Source organism: Phacochoerus africanus, chromosome 3, assembly GCF_016906955.1.
Source record: "Phacochoerus africanus isolate WHEZ1 chromosome 3, ROS_Pafr_v1, whole genome shotgun sequence".
Lineage (NCBI taxonomy): Eukaryota > Metazoa > Chordata > Mammalia > Artiodactyla > Suidae > Phacochoerus > Phacochoerus africanus.
This window is the reverse complement of record NC_062546.1, coordinates 142,713,424-142,734,222: the sequence shown is the minus strand read 5'-3', so window position 1 is coordinate 142,734,222 and position 20,799 is coordinate 142,713,424. Positions and strand designations below refer to the sequence as shown.

The 20,799-nt window shown below is 36.4% G+C and overlaps 1 protein-coding gene across 4 annotated transcripts in view; it reads left to right on the top strand.

Annotated features, from left to right (window-relative positions):
- Window positions 1-20,799, top strand: part of TLK1 (tousled like kinase 1) — a 151,425-nt gene that overhangs the window by 75,261 nt on the left and 55,365 nt on the right. For 2 of the 4 annotated variants that reach the window (XM_047772855.1, XM_047772854.1), the window contains exons 4-7: window positions 13,489-13,564; window positions 16,843-16,889; window positions 18,864-18,959; window positions 20,138-20,227. In XM_047772855.1, the coding sequence (XP_047628811.1) occupies window positions 13,489-13,564; window positions 16,843-16,889; window positions 18,864-18,959; window positions 20,138-20,227 (309 nt within the window). The remainder of the gene's footprint in view (window positions 1-13,488; window positions 13,565-16,842; window positions 16,890-18,863; window positions 18,960-20,137; window positions 20,228-20,799) is intronic. The other 2 variants (XM_047772856.1, XM_047772857.1) reach the window with 1 other exon arrangement.

Here is a 20,799-nt window from a genome sequence, read left to right as displayed (position 1 = left end):
GAGATCAGTGTCTAGGAGGCTAGGCAAACTGTTCCATAAAAAGCGTGGGCCGTGCTATAAAAATGTAAGCACAAGACACTGTAGGAACAAAGAGCAAGAAACTCCTAATTCCATCTACTTACAGGAAAGAGGTGGGGAAGGTAGAGAAAGAGAGGTCTTCTCTCAAAGAAAAGATGATAGTTGAGTTGTTTGAAAAGCCTGTGGATCCATCTCAGAGGACAAGGGCAAAGTCAAGAAGGCAGGCAGAAGGACTAGGATGTGCTCTTGCCTTTGGGCGAAGCATAGCACACAGTTTTGTTCAAGATGTAGGGCAGTGATTCTCAGTCCTAACTGCCCTTTAGCTCACCTGAGGAGCTTAAAAATAATACCAACCTGCCTAGGTGATATACTTGGTTTGCATACTTCTGGTATAGAGATGATATACAAGAATGGTGAAAGGCAGGGGTCAGGGTTTGAATGCCCTTTTATTTCATAATGAGGACTTTGGAGTTCTTTCTAGGAAATGGAGAGCCATTGAAGCAGAGGAAGCAAGACAAGTAGAGATGAAGAAGGCTCCTCAGGGAGCAATGTAGAGGTTAGGATGGGAGGGAAGTGAAACTTAAGTCGGGAAGATGATTTAGTTAAGTGATGCTACTGCCTTTCCCAAACTCTAAGGTTTAACAGGAGGAAAAGCTTCAAGTGGGTGGGTTCTAATTATAGTGTTCTCAAGTTTGCCTTTGTGGCTCTGCCTTCCTCAGATTCTCCAGCTATTGATGCTCTCACCACCCAGGCCCATGCTTCTCAAACTTTTTTTTTTCTCTTTCTTTCTTTTCTAGGGCCGTTCCCGTGGCATATGGAGGTTCCCAGGCTTAGGGGTTTAATTGGAGCTGTAGCCTCCAACCTACACCAGAGCCACAGCAATGCCGGACCTAAGGTGTGTCTGCAACTTACACCAGAGCCATAGCAATGCGGGACCTAAGCTGTGTCTGCAACTTACACCACAGCTCACAGCAACACCGGATCCTTAACCCACTGAGCAAGGCCAGAGATGGAACCCACAACCTTGTGGTTCCTAGTCGGATTTGTTAACCACTGAGCCACAGCAGGAACTCCGTCAAACTTAAATGTGCAAGTGAATTACCAAGGGTACCTTTGTCTCTGAGTCTGGGGTGGGCTATTACATTTCTTTTCTTGTTTTGGCTTCACCCTGGCATGTGGAAGTCCTTAAGACAGGGATTGAATCCAAGTCACAGCTACGACCTATACTGCTATTTCAGCAATGCTGGATCTTTTGACCCATTGCACCACTGCTGCAGCAATTCCAAATCAAACCTGTGCCGCAGCAGGAACTCCCAATACTGATACTGGGAGTTATTGTAATACCTGTGAGATGACTAAGTGTATGCTGAGGAACTGTTTGGAGCTTACGAAAGAGGTCAGGCTAAAGATGATGACTTAGTTTTTAGCATACACGTTAAATAAATACTTGAGTGGTTTGAGGATTCCTGGGGGGTCCCTGAGATTCTTTCAGGAGGTACAAAGGTCAAAATAATTTTTGTGGCGGTGCTAGGTATTATTTGCCTTTTTTACAATAATGCTAAGACATATGTGGCTTTTTAACTTTAATTTTATCGTGAGTTTACAGTGAAAATTTCCAAAGGCTATTAAGACATCATGTGGTGACATAATGTGATGATATCATTACTCTGATGATTTATGGATTGTGTACTTGTGTATTCTGCTGCTTTTCAACTTTTTTAGTTTTAAATCCTAAAATGGTAAATATCAGTAGTTATATCTAACATAGATAAAGGCTCTTTCAGTCTTCAACAGTTTTTAAGAGCTTGTAGAGGGTTTTGAGACTCAAAAGTTTGTAAATTGCTTTTGCAGATGAACTTATCCTGATGGTATGTGTAATGCTAGGAAATGTGAACAGGCGAGAAGGGTGTGCTAGAGAAAGAGTAATAGCCTGGTAAGAAGGTGGATTAAAGAGGAGAAAGAGGAGGAGACTAATGAGTAGAATTAAATATTATAGAAGTCCATTAAAATAATGACTAAAAAGTGACCTAAGAATTTGTTACTTAAGGATGAGTTAGTAGACTAACAGAAGCAACATGCCAGATAGTAGTTGATTAAGGAGCAATTGGAAGATGAGCAAATATTGACTACTCTTGGTACAATTTTGGCTGTGAAGGAATAGAGGCACTATCCAGAGTCTGATACACTTGACATATTATGTGCTAGGGAAAGTGTCATAGCAGAGCTGTGATGGGAGAAGGAAAGTGCTGAAGAGAGGAGAAGATAGAATAAACTCTAAGCATCTTTAACTGGAGGTGGTATGAGTGGTGAGATCTAGACCCTGGATGGACAGAGTTAGTTGAGGACAGGACCAGCTAGCACTATCCTTTCCTAGTGGATGAACTTCAAACTCAATAACCTCTTACTTCACAGTGGAAATAGAGGTTATCAGCTGAAGGAAAGAATCATGAGTGGATTGTAGGTGTGAGAAGAATGATAAAAATGTTATGGGAGAGACAGGGGAGGAGTTTACAGGGGAGAGGACTCTCTTCTTATTTAAATGTTTTAAAATGCCTCAAGGAGTTAGAATCATGGTCCGTATGCCTTATCTACTGGCTGAAAGTCCATTTTATTTTATGAGGATTGTTGAAGGAGGTTATGTTTCTTTTTATCAATGTTTTCCAAGTTTTAGAACTTGCCTTTATCCACCCTTCGGCGGTTCTCCTTGCCAGGACCCTTCCTTTTCTAAACACACACAAAGACCTCCATTTTCTCTGAATTCTATACAGTTGCTGTCCCCACCTTACCTTACCCCAAGATGCTGAGGTAAATTATGTATCTTGTAGCTCATTTGGAATTTATAATGAATATTAATAGCATAACCATTCCTCCTCCTATTTTTCGTTTTGGATGTCCTAAAATATGTTTTTCTGCTTTACTTTATTTCTTACTGAGGTTTGGATATTTATGAACAAATATGAAACTGAGTATAAATCTCATTGAAGTATATTTAAGTCCATTTACACATGTGTCTTTATATATAGTATTCTACATAGTAATGTTTGTAAAGGATACATACATGTCAAATTATTTTTTTTGCCTAAATTTAATTTTTAATATTCATCTTTTATGATACTTTTATATAAACTGAATCAAAATTGAACAGGAATTCCCATTGTGGCACAGTGGAGATGATTCCAACTAGTATCCATGAGGATGTGGATTCAATCTCTGGCCTTGCTCAGTGGGTCAGGGATCTTGTGTTGCTATGAGTGTGGTGTAGGTCTCAGATGCAGCTTCGATCCCGTGTGGCTATGGTGTAGGCTGGCAGCTGTAGCTCCGATTTGACCCCTAGCCTGGGAACTTTCATATGCCACAGGTTCTGCCCTAAAAAGACAAAAAAGAAAATTTATTCTAGTTTGACTTGTATATGTGTGTATATGTATATATGTGTGTGTGTGTGTTACAGCCTTTAATGTCTTAAAGAAATTTTTAATGTTTTCTTTAATGTCTTAGCCTGAGCACCTTGTGAGAAAGAAGAAAACTTGAAAAAAGAATTTAGTGATATATAGCTAACTTATAGTCCTTGAGTGGCATCTTCCAATAGAAGGTTGTTTTGTCTACCTTGAAAATCTGGTGTGATGATTTTCATTAATTAGCTTAGCTAGATCTTCTGGATAACTTACTGCAGCTTCTACATCTGCACTTGCTGCTTCACCTTGCACTTTCGTATTATGGAGATGGTTTCTTAAACTTCATGATCCAACCTCTGCTTCTTCACACTTTTCATCTATCCTTCCTCACCTTTCTTAGCCTTCATAGGAATGAAGAGAGTTAGAGCCTTGCTCTGGATAAGGCTTTGTTTTAAGGGAGTGTTGTGGATGCTTTGATCTTCTATCCAGACCACTAAGACTTTCTCCATATCCACACTAAGGCTGTTTTACTTTCTTATCATTTATTCACTGGAGTAGCATTTTTAATTTCCTTGAAGAACTTTTCCTTTGCATTCACAACCTGGCTAATTCTTTGGCACAAGGGGCCTAGCTTTTGGCCTATCTTGGCTTTTGTAGTGCCTTCCTTACTAAACTTAAACATTTCTAGCTTTTGATTTAAAGTAAGACGTGTGCAACTTTTGCTTCCACTTGAACACTTAGAGGCAATGGTAGGGTTATCATTTGGCCTAATTTCAATTAATGTTGTGTATTAGCGAATAGGGAGGCCTGAAGAGAGAGAATGGCTGGTTAGTGGAGCAGCCTGAACACACACAGCATTTATCGATTAAGTTTGCTGTCATACAGTGCAGTTTGTGATGACCCAACACAATTGACAGTGGTAATATCAAAGATCATTGATTGCAGATCACCATAACAAATACAGTGATTTAAAAAGTTTGAAATATTGTAAGAATTATCAAAATGATAGGATATAAGCACATGCTGTTGGGAAAATGGCACCAAAAAAACTTACTAGATCAGGGTGGCCACAAGCCTTCAATTTGTAAAAAATGCAATATCTGAAAAGCACAATAAAGCAAAAGCTCAATAAAATGAGGTATGCTTGTACCATAGTAGAGTTTTTAAAATATTAGATCATTTTTGTCAGCAGAACATAGTGATTATTTTACTAATTTTCTCTAAGATTCATTCTCATTTTCTAAGATAACTTGAGTAATGATGACAACCCATTGGACTTCTCATATCCTAATGAGTTTTCTGCTCCACATCACAATTTTGGTCTGTAATTCTTTAATAGAAGAATAACTTAGTAATTTTGGATATTGTCCAAAGTGGAATGTGCAGGAAATACTTGCTATATTATTGTATATTAGATTGAGTCTTGCTAATCTAGATGATATATCAGCATCACTTTTGGAGCATTTTAAAAATATGGATTCTTTTGGTCTCCCTCCAGAGATGTTTAAATTTGGAATGGGGACTCCAATATGAGCTATAATAAAAGCTTTGTGATCATGATATATGGTCAACATTGAGAATCGGTGCTAATAGATACATGGTAGAACAATTAAAAAAAAATCCCTTTTTTCTAGTTATAAGTGTGGTATTACTATAGAAAACACAGTAATAATTAAATACCACTTTTTAAAACTCATCAGGTGGACACATCTTAAAGGATTGATGGGCATTCTCATACAGTGTTAATGTGTGTAAAGAGTAATAGTGCCTTTGATAGTACAATTTGGCAATATCTTTAAATTTTTAAATGTGCATATTCTGTGACACACCATTTACACTTAACAGTGTCTGTCCCAAAGATGTGATTGTATAAGGACCTAGGGATTCATGTTCAGCCGGTGTCTGTAGGGATATGATACAGGCATATGTTACCTCATCATGGGTGTCACAATAGGAGGAAAGTTGTGAAATCACCTTCTAAATTTTACTGTTATAGGTACTCTGAAAATGCCAACATTTCCAGACTAAGTTATCTTGAAGTGTGCCGCCTCGTTCCCCCCACAGCAGCTGATCTCTGTGGCTATTTTATTCTGATTATATGATTTGAAAACTACTTACAAGATCATATGAACAGAGGAGAAAGTCTGACTTTACTCTAATTTTATGGTTTATACTTTTTAACAAATAAAGCCTTAAGTGAAAGGGAAAGTCAGAGAAGGGAACAATGCCGAGAAAGTTATACTATGCAAATGATAGGAAAATGGCCCACAAAACTGCACTTTGTCAATATTGAAGAGTTAGTTTGCTCCTTTTAAGCGTATGTGAATGTAAATTTAAATGGGACGACGTGGGAGTTCCTGTCGTGGCACAGTGGTTAATGAATCCAACCAGGAACCATGAGGTTGAGGGTTTGATCCCTGGCCTTGCTTAGTGGGCTAAGGATCCAGTGTTGCCATGAGCTGTGGTGTAGGTTGCAGACGCAGCTTTGGGTCCTGTGTTGCTGTGGCTCTGGCATAAGCCAGCAGCTACAGCTCCGATTAAACCCCTAGCCTGGAAACCTCTATATGCCATGGGTGCGGCCCTAGGAAAAGACGAAAAAGACAAAAATAAAAAAATAAAATAAATAAATGGGACCAGGTAATAGGAGCTTAAGAATTACAGTTAATGAGGATGGCAAGTAAGGTAGGTTTTTTTTAATCGAGAATAAGATTGACTTAGTATTATATTTCCTTTAGGTACTGATGTGGCTGTGGCTCCTGTATATTTGTGAAGGGAGTGAAAATCCCTTAGGCTTTTGAAAATGTTGTGAGCTGCCACACTTTAAGTTACCTATAAGGCAGCATACATTTTAGTTGAGAATTGTCTAATTTCATCTTTGTCTCTCTACTATCTTTGCTATTATATGTTATTAAATGATAAAAGCAATGTAGCAGAAAATAAGCTACACTCAAAATTGCTGATATGTTGATTGGATTTACTTTAAACAGCAGGAAATGCTCTTATTGGGTAGTAGCATCCCAAAATGTTGCAAACATAAACTTTTTATACTAAGTTTGAAATCAGCAGTATAACAGATCTTCTTTTAGGTGTCAAAGCTTCAAGCAAATATTTATATAATTGTTTTTGGTATTAAAATTTGACTCTTGGGAGTTCCCGTGGTGGCTTGGTGGTTAATGAATCTGACTAGCATCCATGAGGATGCAGGTTCGATCTCTGGCCTTGCTCAGTGGGTTAAGGATCTGACATTGCCTTTAGCTGTGGTGTAGGTTGCAGACGCAGCTTGGATTCCTTGTTGCTCTGGATGTGGTGTAGACTGGCAGCTACAGCTCCAATTCAACTCCTAGGCTGGGAACCTCCATATGTGGAGGGTGTGGCCCTAAAAAGACCAAAAAAAAAAAAAATTCACTCTTGGGAGTTCCATTGTGGCTTAGTGGTAACAAACCTGTCTGGCATTCATGAGGACGTGGGTTCAATCCCTGGCCTTACTCAGTGGGTTGGGGATCTGGTGTTGCTGAGAGCTGTGATGTGGGTCTCACATGCCGTTTGTTCCTGTGGCTGTGGTGTGAGCTGGTGGCTGCAGCTCTGATTCGACCCCTAGCCTGGGAACTTCCATGTGCCACAGACGTGGCCCTAAATAGACAAAAAATAAAATGATTTGACTCTCAAGCACAAAGATGGTAAATTTCAGCTCAAAATCATCCTGGAATTAGGATATTTTATGATAGGTTTTATCTAATTGTAAATTGGATACAAAGCTCAAGGAAATTTTCACTATAGAATTTTAGTTTTCTTACAGTGCACTATTCTGACCTAATTTTTATGGCAAAAGGTTGGAAGAAATCGTTTCTTAAAACATTTGATGTTCTTGAACATCTATTTTACAGTGATTATTTTTATAAGGCCCCAGATTTTCCTTTTTAGTTCAGTGCTCTTTTGGTAAGTGCCATTGAAATAACAAAGATTTCTCCCGCATTTTCCTGTCTTACATCTATCTAGTTCAACAAATTTTGCCTGGAAATATGGTTAAAACAATGTTGTTACTAGCTGTGGGCAAAAAGGTTTATCTGCCATTTGTTCAAAGTATAGTGACCTTCAACATGATCCCTGAATAACTATGTATGAATCATTGAAATATCCAATGATTTGTGTATTCGAAACTAATCTTTAGCTAAATGAATCAATCAGAAAAAAAATATTCTGACAAATTTGAGGATTGAGTATTTTGTTAAAGATATTATTTAATATTAGATTAACTTTTCTTTCTATTTGAAAGTACTTCTCATTTAACAGAAATTAAATGTATCTGTTACTGTAGTAATTTTATTACAAGTGATGCTTTCTGACTTTTTGTTGCCTGTTCAGTCAAGGTTAGTGGACTCTACCTGAGGTAGAGGTGAAGAATAAATTTTAATATCCAGTTCTCTTTTGTTGATGTTATAATTATACCTTTTCACATACTGTTACAGTTTTCTAAAATACATCTGTGCCAGTAATTTAAAATCTCTCTCTAGTTGGAGGCTTGTAGAGGTAGTTATCTGTTTTTTCATGGAATGATCCTTGTTGCTCATATCTCTCTCTCATTCTGTGACAGCAGTAAGCCTCTTATTTTCCTATATTTGGTTTTATTTGCCTTGAGGACAGATTTATTTTTGTTGTCAGATAAACCAAGAGGCTATGTGACTAGATATGAAAGCCTTGTTTAATAATCATTGACTTAAATTCCAAATGAAATCAGAGCATTAGTTTAGGTATATCACCATCACCTCTTGAGTCCTTTAGATTTGTCTTTGTTTTTTTTTAACTTACTTTTAACTACTAGAAATGCTATGTAAATTCACACTAATCTTGGAACATTTAAATGCCAGAGTAATCATTCAGGTTTTGATAAGATTACAAAGTAGCATTTACAAAGCTAAATTGATTTGAAGAATACTGATCTCTTCCTTTCCTCATTTTCTCCTAGCCACCTTTCCACTGTATGTTGGAATTCTTTGACTTTTTATAATAACTGTAGTCTTTCCAGCTCTACTTTAAAGCCAAGTTATATTATTTTGCTTTCCAAAACATCATTACTGTGGTCAGTTATAGTGCAATAATTGAGAAAAAATAGAGAAAATAATGACAGCATTAGCAAGAGCAGTAATAAGCTTGAAAATATTCTATATAAAATGCTCAACATGTACAACTTTTACACCTTACAAAAACACAAAGGTAGCCTGGTTGATGTCTCTTTGATTTTCTAGCAAATTATTGGTTAGGATCAGGGGTTTTTCAAACCTTTTGAAAGCCATCAAAACTCTCTTGAAGTAAATCTACTGTAGAATCTCAGTATTATAGGACATGCTATCACAACGTTGTAAATCAACTATACTTTTTTTAAATAATTAAGACATGCTGTGCTTGCAGGAATGATGTGGAAGTGGCATTAGGGTCTGTCTTTGGTGGCTAGAACCTTAATTAGCTCAGCCAGCGACTCCTTCCTTCCCTTTTGTAACTTTTGAGACACGACCTCCTCTCCCTTAAGGTTCTCTGGAGTACTTTTTTTTTTTGTCTTTTTGCCTTTTCGGGGGCCACGTCCCTCGGCATATGGAGGTTCCCAGGCTAGGGGTCGAATTGGAGCTGTAGCTACCAGCCTACGCCAGAGCCACAGCAACGCGGGATCCGAGCCTCATCTGCAACCTACGCCACAGCTCACGGCAACGCCGGATCCTTAACCCGCTGAGCAAGGGCAGGGATCAAACCCGCAACCCCATGGTTCCTAGTCAGATTCGTTAACCACTGCACCATGATGGGAACTCCTGGGGTACAATTTTAAAGTCACAGGTAGTATTCTGAACTTTTTTTCAGAGACAGGCCATTTTAAAGGTTAAACATTTGATTTCTGCCTATCCTAAATTCTCATGTTTTTAAATCTCCAAATACATCAAAAAAGACTTTGGAGAATTGGCAGGAATAGGCTTCATTCAGAGTTTTTGTTTTTTTTTAACATAGGTGTTGCTCAGATTATTTAAATTAAAAAGTTAAAAGAAAAACTGTTTAACGCACATTTGCCTGAGGGTTGATGATGTCATACGTTGGGCCTATACTGTAAGTTCTGTGGCTTGTAGTCAGATCAGAATTGAATGACCTTAAATAGGAAACATTGCTTATTTTGCAAGCCCTACAAGTTATTTGTAAGCTATTAGGGCAGAAGCTGCTAGGCATTTAACAAGTGACATGTGATTAAAATTTTGAAAACATAAAAGTTCACTGACATTTGGAGTAATAGAAGGATAGCTATTCAGGCAAGAGAATTTATTGGGCACTTACTGACATAGAATATACAGAATATACACTGTTCCTAATGCAATATGAGGTATGTTTCTGGTATATTTCTCATTTAATCCCCATAATCCTTTTATGCCTGTATCGTCACATTTAAAATTGATGAGAAAATTCAGTCTTGGGTTAAGTAACATGCCCAAAGTTATAGTAAATAGTGGACTCAGAGTTGGAGTCTTAGTCTGTTTTTTTTCAGACCCATAATACTTTTTTTTTAGGAAATTGTAGTCCATTAGAGCTAACAGAACAACACTTTAAAATAATCTTTGAGATGAGCATGAAGTCGAAGATCAGCGCCAGGTAGTCATACTAGGACCCAGGTGAAAAAGGAGTGAAGTTTATGGAAAGACAGAATGGTGTGATTGTAATGCCTGTGTTTACTTTATAGACTGATTTAGGTATATGTAAGTTTCCCTTTCTCATTTTTTGCTTTGTTCGACTTTTCAGTTTTCATTAGCTGTTTCCATCTTCTTAACCCACATTAGTGTTAGATTACAGTCTTAAAATTAATTTTAGTCCTGTCATCATTTTTTTTTCCTTTATCCTCCTTTTTCTTTTCATCCTCTCCTCAGATTCTTCTCTGGTTTAAAGGAGGGAAGCCTGTTGCCTTTTTTTTTCTTCACTGTAGTCATGCATTTAGGGGTTTGTTTGTTTTAAGCAAAATGACATTGCCTCCCTCCCCCCCAAAAGACTATCCCACTTCCCCATTCCAGAAAGTTTTAAATTTAGGGAAATTCTGCCTTGGATAAAAAGTTTTTACTAAGTAACCTATATGTCTTTAAAGGGCGGGGGGCTTAAATATCTTAAGTCTATGGTCCAATGAAGTATTTAATGAATGTCATCCCAGATAAGTTTGAGAATTCCTACATATACTGAATCTTTCCATCCCTTCCCCCTTTTGGAGTTAGCCAATGAATGCTAGCATTTTAATGGTTCTTAGAAGCTTTTTGGTAAATAAATCTAACTTTGTTCTCCCCTAATTGAATCACCCTGCTTTTCCTTTCATTAAAATATATCTTCTCAATCTATCTCTGATCCGGTATTCCCTGGAATATACTTTAGAAAATGATATGGAACCATTTACAACATTATGTATTCTTTAGTTTTCTATATAGAAAATGTTTCCAATGTAACTTTCAGAATTTTATTATTCTGTGTGGTTTTTTTGTTTGTTTAATTTAAAAGAGCTAGTCAAGATTTAAAATGGAAATCAAATGGGATCATGCCGTGCTTAAAGATTAGTGGAGTGTAACAGGAGTTCCTTTGTGGCACAGTGGGTTATCCAGTGTTGTCCTCGAAGCAGCTCAGGTCATTGCTGTGGCATGGGTTCAGTCCCTTGCCTGGGAACCTCCACATGCTGCAGGCATGCCCCCCCCCCAAATAGTATAACATTAAACTGTCCTGAAAAACCATATTTCCTTGACCTTAAATTATATTTTTTACATCTATTTGGAAGGATGTGAATAAATTATTTGGGATCCTCCTTTGTTTTGAGGTAGAGTATAGATTATAGGATTCTTTATAAAACTGTTAACTTAGAATTTTTAATTTGGTGATATTTTTGTTCCAAGGAAAATAGAAGATTGGTTATGGTTTAAGTCTGAGTTTGGTCAGTTTGACAATGAAACTAAACTAATGAACGTTTTACCCTAAATTGCTGGTTTGTCAGTCTACCTTCCAAGTAGATTACTAGCTAAGGTGAATTTCCTTAAGATCTCTGGTTTATGATATAAAAAGATAAGCAGTTTATTGGATATAATGAATTTTATATATGAGTGTAAGGAAAATTTGAAATATTTTTGTATAGTTGATTCATTCAGTTACTTCTTGATGTAGGACATATAGTCATGACACACAAAGAAAAAAAAGAGCACTTATGTCCTGGAAATAACAGAATTGAGTTGATTTGAATCCTGGTTACCTTGATTAAGTTATTTACTATTCATGTATTTATCAAATAATAAGTATATATGAGGCATCAAGGTGGGAGGATGAGGCGGGAAGAAGGTATAACTTCTGTCTTAAAAGAATACAGAGATTAGTAACATTCACTTAAAGGTCTCTGAATCTGTTATCTTGGTGGCAGAATGGTAGTGAGAGAACTTAAAATTCCCAAGGTAATGTTTACAGAACCATAGATGTTCGATATGAGTTATGTTGTGCATTGTCATACTGCTTAATCTCAGAGACATCAAAACATGGATTAGGTCTCTTCCTTGGAGGACTAAATTGCCGTTAGAGATATAAGTTAAGTTGTCTTGATGTTTCATTCATTCAGATACTCATTGTTCTGGCACCAGACGTACTTGCCAAGCCTCTAGATTTTGATGGCCTTATGCTATTGCCCTTTGCACATTTTTTTCTTGGTTTTAATTTTTCATTAAGTACAACATTCTCTGAGACTCCACAAAAATTATTTGTTTTAGCCTGATGAAAATACTTCCTATTAGTTAAAAAAAAAAAAAATACCTTTTTTTTTTTTTTGGCCATGCCCATGGAATGTGGAAGTTCCCAGGTCAAGGATCAAACCCACACCACAGCGGCAACTGCTGCTGCACTGACAACATGGGATCCTTAATCCGGTGCACCACAAAGGAAATCCCAAACCTATAATTTAAGAATAAGCCATCATGTAGGGTAGAGGCCTCCAAACTTTGTTTTTAAGGGGCCAGGTATTTTTAGGCTTTATGGGCCATACATATGGATTCTGTTAGAACTGCTAACTCTGCTGGTGTAGTGGGAAAGCAGCTATGGACAGTACATAAATGAGTGAGTATGGCTGTGTTCCAATGAAACCTTATTTATGAACACTGAAGTTTGAATTTCTTAAAATTTTCATATCACAAAATATTTTTGGAGTTCCTGTTGTGGCTCAATGGTAATGAAACTGACTAGTATCCATGAGGATGCAGGTTTGATCCCTGGCCCCGCTCAATTGGTTAAATGATGTGGCATTGCTGTGAGCTGCAGTGTAGGTTGCAGACGTGGCTCGGATCTGGTATTTGCTGTGGCTGTGGTGTAGGCCAGCAGCTGCAGCTCTGATTTGACTCCTAGCCTGGAAGCTTCCATATGCCTCAGGTGTGGCCCTAAAAAGAAAGGAAAAAAAGGTTTTCTTGTTTTGGTTTTTATGTTTTTCAGTCATTTAAAAATATAAAAGTTATGCTTAAATTATGGGCCCTACACAAACAGATTTGGCCAGCTGGCTATGGTTTATGGACCCCTGATTTAGAGCATAATCTGTGTATTCCTGTGATGTTGTTGGATAATAATTTTTAGGCATTAAGTGAGTGATCCTTTTAAGTGGGGATTGTGTATATTAAGATTTGTGCTCTACTCTTTTTTTTTCCTCATCCAAGTTTATTTTACTTTTAGGCTAAATGTGAAAGCAGAAAATGAATAGGAAAAAATATGTTGTTAATTTGGGGGGGAGGGGCTTGCCCTGATTTTCAAGTTAAGAATTTGAAGGGCATCTTTTCAAAGATGTTTACTCTCAGATTTTTCATCCACCTCAAGTCCAGTTCTCTAAATGTAAATTTTAGGTAGTGTGTACAGTAAGGTCTTCTACACTTAAATTTTTAAAATTTACACAATAAGAAATTTTATCTTTTAAATAAATTGTATGTAAGTTATTACACATTTTCATTGCATGAATACTCGAACAATATTTTCAACTTTGAAAATAAAAATGACTTTTATACTGATTTGTAGTAATTTTGTCTATTGAAACTATAAAGTTCTGTTAACTTGATTTCTATAGACACCAGAGAAGAAGCAATCAGAATCATCTAGAGGAAGAAAGAGAAAAGCAGAAAACCAGAATGAAAGTAGTCAAGGTAAGTGAAACAGAAGCCAATGAGGCATTTACAATTAAATATTCTGGTTTTTAATCAATAAATAATTGTAAAATGTATCTTGTGTTTTTGTTATTTCCATAGATACCATGAAGTCTCTGCATTAATAATAGTTTAGGAATGTACTTTGCATAAGAAATAATAATATGAAGTTGGAGTCTTTATACCACAGGTAGTTAGTTTATGGTTACTGTTTTTCACCTTTTTGACATTTCCCTTTTTTAAAAAATTTGAGAATTAGAGATACAAGTGTTGTGTCCAAACCTGGCAAGCATTACATTTATCACCTTTCATTTTTCTCCTTTTATTAATTATGGTATTGAAATGACTTTTTTTTTTTTCAGTGAGAACTTTAGATCTCCCTTTGAAACAAGTACCCAAACTTATTCATCCCTTGTATTTAAAAACAAAAAAAGACTAGAAGTTCCCATTGTGGCTTAGCAGTTTCATAAGAACCCAACTAGTATACCTCAGGATCCGGGTTCAATCCCTGGCCTCTCTTCGTGGGTTAAGGATCTGGTGTTGCTGCAAGCTGCAGTGTGGGATGCAGATACGTCTTGGATCCTGAGTTACTGTGGCTGTGACATAGGCCAGCAGCTGCACCTCCAGTTCAACCCCTAGCCTGGGAACTTCCATATGCTGAGAGTGCAGCCCTTAAAAAAGGGAAAAAATAAAAAACTATGTAAAAATGTTGAGGATACTTCATTAAAGCATTGTCTTTTTTGTTCCATAGTTGTTCTTCATCCTTTCTTGCATACTTACATTTTATGTTATGAGCTAATAAGAAAATTACTTTCATTAAACTAAACTTGTTATAATGGATAACATAGTATTATAGTTTAATTTGGATGTTCAAAATTAAATACAATAAATTGGGCATTTAGATTGTATGTAATAGTCATTTTATAAATATATTATATGTTTGGGAGCCATTCTTTAGCCACAAAGTTTAGAGTCAGTGAACCTTTGGCTTAGTAGTATTTACATGTGGCCCTGGCATCAAGAAATATACTTGGGAGTTCCCGTCGTGGCTCAGTGGTTAACAAATCCGACTAGGAACCATGAGGTTGAGGGTTCCGTCCCTGCCCTTGCTCAGTGGGTTAACGATCCGGCGTTGCCATGAGCTGTGGTGTAGGTTGCATTTGCGGCTCGGATCCCGCGTTGCTGTGGCTCTGGCGTAGGCCAGTGGCTACAGCTCTGATTCGAACCCCAGCCTGGGAACCTCCATGTGCCTCGGGAGCGGCCCAAAGAAAAAAAAAAAAAAGAAGAAATGTACTTGGAGCAGTTGTCTGTGTGGAAGGAGGGAATTGAGTCACTCTAGCACTTTCTCTAAGTGTGTGGTAATTTGCATCTCAATCTGCCCTGAGGTCTTTTTTGATCTTAGCATGTTTCCCTAAGTTGTGGTTAGTGGACTGGGAGATTTATATAGTTATATGAATTAATGATAGTTTCAACTTCATATTTTAAAACTCATTTAAAAGCAGATCCCAAAATTGACTGGAACTTCTGGCTGGGTTGGTTGATCCAACCCATGTCTTTAAGAAGCCACATCTTTTTCTTTGTGGTCTGCCATCTACAGAAGTGTGTGTTTTTCTCTTAGAGTTTTACGATGGTGGCCAGTTTTAATTACATTGCACATTTTGGCTTCCACACTCATATTGGCTTTAGAGAGAGGCTGGCTGTCAGTATTTGTTTTGTTTCCTGTTTCTTTGAAGTAAGTTTCATTAAGTCCATAGCAAACCTTTCCCATCCTCTTCTTGGCCAGAATTGGGTCCTGTGTCCATTTCAAAACCAGTTATGTCTAAGAGAGGTATTGTTGCCCTTTAAATCAGACAGAGATCTCTGAAATGAACGTGGGGTAAAGTGACCCTTAGGAATATAGGTTTTTTGGAGAAGGCATGATGCTTAAACAGATTTGGATTTCTGATCAAAAGGAGGAGGGAAAGGAAACTAAGAATGGAGGCCAGATAGGAGTCAGCCTTCCCTGAAGTTACATGTGCTGTGTAGGGGAGGGAATGTTAACAGAATAAAATTTGGGTTCAATTAGAGAAAAAGAATTGGGAAAATAGTTTCTAGGGGGGCAACCAAAAAACATCCCTGTGTTTATGGAAAGATACTACCTCTTTAGAACTGCAGAAAAGTTGTTATAAGAAGGGAAATTTCTTTAGTATAAGACTTGTACAATCTTCTCTGACCTTTGCATATGTCAGTACACAACTACTGTTCAAAATTTCTAGGTAGTATTTATAGTTCTGATTACTTCTTAGTTTTAAAAAAAATCTTCCTATCTTGTTCCAAGAAGGAATTTGAGGTTGTTGAACTCTTAAATGTATTGTTTTGTTCATCTTAGTAATGACTGACACAAAGTAACCTCTGTTGAATAAAATAAACGAATGAAGGAATATGTCACTATTGAATTGATAAGTATATATGTCTATATTATTGAAAGTTTTCGATTCCTTGGTATCATTAGTTTTTCTTTTGTAACTTGAAAAAATTATGTATTCATTGTAATTCCAATGAAGCATGGTTGCATCCCATCCAAGAAAGTATCTTTAAACACTGCATTTCTTAGCAACTTCTTAGTTCAGTATTTATAAAACTTATGAAAAGTCTATTTTAAAGCAAAACTTTGAACTAAAGAACTGTTGTAATTTGGATCACTTTATCAATATGGTCATTTAAGAACAATATTGAAAACCTAATTTAGTTTGTTTTTCCAAAAACATCTTACTATTTTGGAAATGCTTTTTAGAAAATAAAACATTTTACAAAGTAGTACTCATATTAAAGCATGTTACTATCAGTTTGTTATGGTTTGTATTGACCAAGCTTTTTTTTTTTATCATTATTTACAAATATGAATTGTTTTGTCAGTTATGTAGGTGCTGCTTTTCTTTTTTCATTCATTGATTTATTTATTAGTAGCCATTAAGCAATACGAATAACATACTTTTAAAAGCAGGAGATCTTTTAATAAGATTCATTTGATTTTGCCATAATTGGGACTTTTAAAAAATTGACATATATCTATTGAAATGTCATTTGATTTTTGGATTTTTGAGGCTGGCATCTGACCCTCTGAGGTCTCTTCATATTATTTTGGTGTCCATCACTACCCACTAAAGTGCCATATTCTTTTTATTAAATAGATGATTTTTTGGTGTGTATTAGGGAAATTAAGTTTGACATTCTCTTTCTTATACACCATGTGGTAGTCATGATTGACTTTATGTAAAATTTTTTACTTTATATTTTAGGAAAAAGTATTGGGGGACGTGGCCACAAAATTAGCGACTATTTTGAAGTAAGTTCATTGAGGAGTATCTTTAGTTTTTAATATAATTTTGCTATGGGCTGAAATAATTTGTTTGAAGCACAAGAGCAGAATTTTATTTTGTACTTGATTAAAGCAGAACTTCAGTATTATGTGATATCCTGTCTACCTAGGAACATTAAAACTTACTTTCACTTTGATAATGGCACATCATAATTTTTCAAAGTACTTTCTCATGTATTTGCTTATAATAGCCCAGAAGATAGGCAAAGTAGATATTAGTATTCCTGTTTTACAGATGAGGAAACAGCGGACCAGAGATGTAAAGTAGCCTCCCTTAAAGGCAAATTCTAAATGGAAGAGCAAAGAGTAGAACTTTGAATTTAGCATTCTCTAGTTCAGAATTCTTTCTACTATCAACACAGGCTTTATTGTACCATAGCAACAGCTATGTGGATGGAGATTAAATAATGATAAAGATGTGAATTTAAGAGTCCCTAAAAATAATAAATAGTGGTAAATTTAAATTCTTACCCAGTCTGGAATGTTTCCTTGCCTCTATACAGAAACACTTTTGGCTACTTTTTTTTTTTTTCTCTTTTTTGGCCACCCTACAGCACATGGAGTTCCCAGGTCAGGACTCAGATCCGAGGTGCAGTTGTGGCCTAAGCCACTACAGTGGCAACGCAGAATCCTCAACCCACTGTGCTGGGCTGGGGATTAGACCTGTGTCCCAGCACTTCTAAGAAGACATGGATCCCTTTGCACCACAGTCGGAACTCCAGGCTACAATTTTTATTACAGATTATTCATGTGATTATTAAAACAGATGCAGTCTACTCAGTTTAAGAATACTTATACTTGAGAAAGAGCAGAATGAGCTAATTGTGGGAAGGGCTACATTAAAAAATTTTTTTTTTATCCTCCCTTGTTTTTTTTCTTGGGTTTATAGAATCTGAGGTAAAATTATTGCTGACCATAAGATACACATAATGCTCTTTAGTTGAGGTCAGTCCCTCAGTGTTAATGTCATTAAAAGTCTTGGCTGGAGTTCCCATTGTGGCTCAGCAGTAGCAAACCTGGCTATTATCCATGAGGACAAGGGTTCAATTCCTGGCCTCGCTCAATGGGTTAAGGATCCAGCATTGTCTTGAACTGTGGTGTAGGCCAAAGACATGGCTTGAATCCCATGTTGCTGTGGCCATGGTGTAGGCCGGCAGCTATAGCTCTGATTCACCCCCTAGCCTGGGAACTTCCATATGCTGCAGGTGTGGCCCTAAAAAAAAAATCTTTGCCAAAGATGGGATCAATTCAAATACATCTCAAGTGTCTTGAATGCCTGCTCAATGCTGAGCATTAGGCTAGGCACCATAGAAAAAATAATTTAGACGAAGTCCTTGGTTGCAGGAAGTTGTTTAATGAACACACTAGGAAGTCCTCATTTCTGCTGTTCATACCTGATAACCTGAGATGAAGCCGTTGACAGCAAATTATTTTCTCCTCCCATTCTTGGTTCAGAAACATGAGAATTGAGAAAGCTATGGAACAGATTAGGTGGCTTCTCTTCATATGCAGTTAAGTCATTCGCTGTAATGCATGTCATGCATGTAAGAAAGGATTGATTTTTTTTTAATTAGTCTTGTGCTTTTAAAGGGAAGGGACTTGGTCTGTATAGTTATTTTATATAGTGCTATGAACATTCAGCTATTTAACAGATAGTGGGAATAACAGTTCTGTTTTAAGGTAGTTATGTTCACCAGCATCTACATGTAAACATGTTAAAGTGTTTTGGGATTAGGGATCATACTAGTTTAACAAACATTTGTAAAGGGACTGTGCTAAAATTTGAAAGAAAGTAAAATATATTCTTCGTTTTGGGGGAATTTGTCTTTGAGTTTGCCTCAATAGTAATAATAAGAAGTATTTAAATTAATTCATAATGTCATGTCTAAAATAACATCTGTCTAAACCTGTGTTGATAGTGCCGTTTCCTTTTCCCTTCAGTACCAAGGTGGGAATGGCTCAAGTCCAGTAAGAGGCATACCTCCTGCAATCCGTTCTCCTCAGAGTTCACATTCACATTCCACTCCTTCCTCATCTGTAAGTTTTTACGTCTGTAGTCTTATGTCTCAGAGGTTGTGTATACTGTTATGTTTGTTGTCTTTAAGTAATGTTTCTATAAAAGAATGCTTTTGAGCCTGTGAGACTAAAATGAATACTGTGTATCAATTTATATTCAGTTACCTATTTCAAATTTCTAACATTCTTATCAATTAAATTTCCTGCCCACTAAAATGATAGCATAATTCCTTTCTGAGAATCCTTATGGAAAGGAGGCAGCCATGAGCCTTGGATAATTTAGTTTATCCAAGCCATAGGAGAAGTGATCTTGGATCTAAAAATTTAAACTTTTTGGTTTGTTTTTAATGTTTTAAGACCTAATTCTTTGTATGCATTGTTTTATATATTGGATTTTGGATATCATTTTACTTGTTTTTACTTTAATTATGTGAAAGTTCATTGTCTATCCAGAATGTTGCTTTTGAGTAATTTAAAGATGAATTAAAGATTTTTAAAAGTCAGAGTATCTCTTAATTATTCAAGGACCCTGTTTTTACTTCCGGTGTCCCTCCCCTTTCTAATCCTGTCTGTAGATATATGCTGTTTTATGTCTTACTCATTTTGTGCCTTGGGGCGCATTGTATTGCCATTTACCGAGTGAAACATAAGACTCAACAGTAACTTCGAGTTGTAGTGGTAGCATTGATTCATAATGTGGACCTACTGCTTTCAGTGAATGTATTAAAAACTAGTGAGTAGATAAACCATTAAACTCATCAGTAAATTGATATTATACTATACATATGGGCATGCATTGTTGTCCCTAGTACTAAAAGAGTTCCATGTTAAGGACTTTTCAGTTTTACTTTTTAAACCATCATAATCTGTTTTTAATATTTTTGTTTTAAAATAATGTTTTGGCCTTTTTTTTTTTTTTAACAAATTGAAAGCATTAAATTTTCTTTTATGATACCGGAATGTAAGCTCCTTGAGGTTAGGAGATGTATATATATATATTGCTGTTGTCTCTTTCCCTGCGCTCTTGTATGTAGAGGATACTCAGTGAGTTCTTATTGAATAAATGGTGATTAAAAGTTTTTAAAACTCAGTTATATTTTAATTCAGTTATTATCCTTTTAGAAACTTAAATGTTTAGTTGTTGCTAACAGAAGCCTATTTTTCTCTTGCTAATGTAAAAATTTTAATATTTTATTAAGGTTCGACCGAATAGCCCTTCTCCTACTGCGTTAGCTTTTGGGGACCACCCTATTGTACAACCAAAGCAGTTATCCTTTAAAATAACTCAGGTAAATAGTCATTAAAATTTCTTTGTATCATTTCTAAGAAACGAGGGACCAACTTTTTGTACACACAAATAAGATGTCTTTGTTTTAAATATGGTCAGAAAGTAAAATTCTATATAAAGAAAGCTAATTAGTAAACAAGAGCAACAAAAAATATTTTGTAGAGGTGAGAAATTGAAACACCCAGTTTACTATCAGCTTATCCTTTGTTACACACCTATTAAATGGATAGGTGTTTTAAGCAAATTAAATACACAGAACAACCTATACATGTCAATTCTGTTTACTGATTCTTTTTGTTTGTATTTATTTATTTATTTATTTATTTTTGCTTTTTTAGGGCCGTTCCCACGGCATATGGAGGCTCCCAGGCTAGGGGTCCAATCGGAGCTACAGCTGCTGGCCTACACCACAGCCACAGCAACATCACATCTGAGTTGGTGTCTGCAAGGTACACTACAGCTCACAGCAATGCCAGATCCTTAACCCACTGAGCAAGGTCAGGGATCGAACCTGCAACCTCATGATTCCTAGTCAGATTTGTTTCCGATGCACCACGATAGGAACTACTTTTT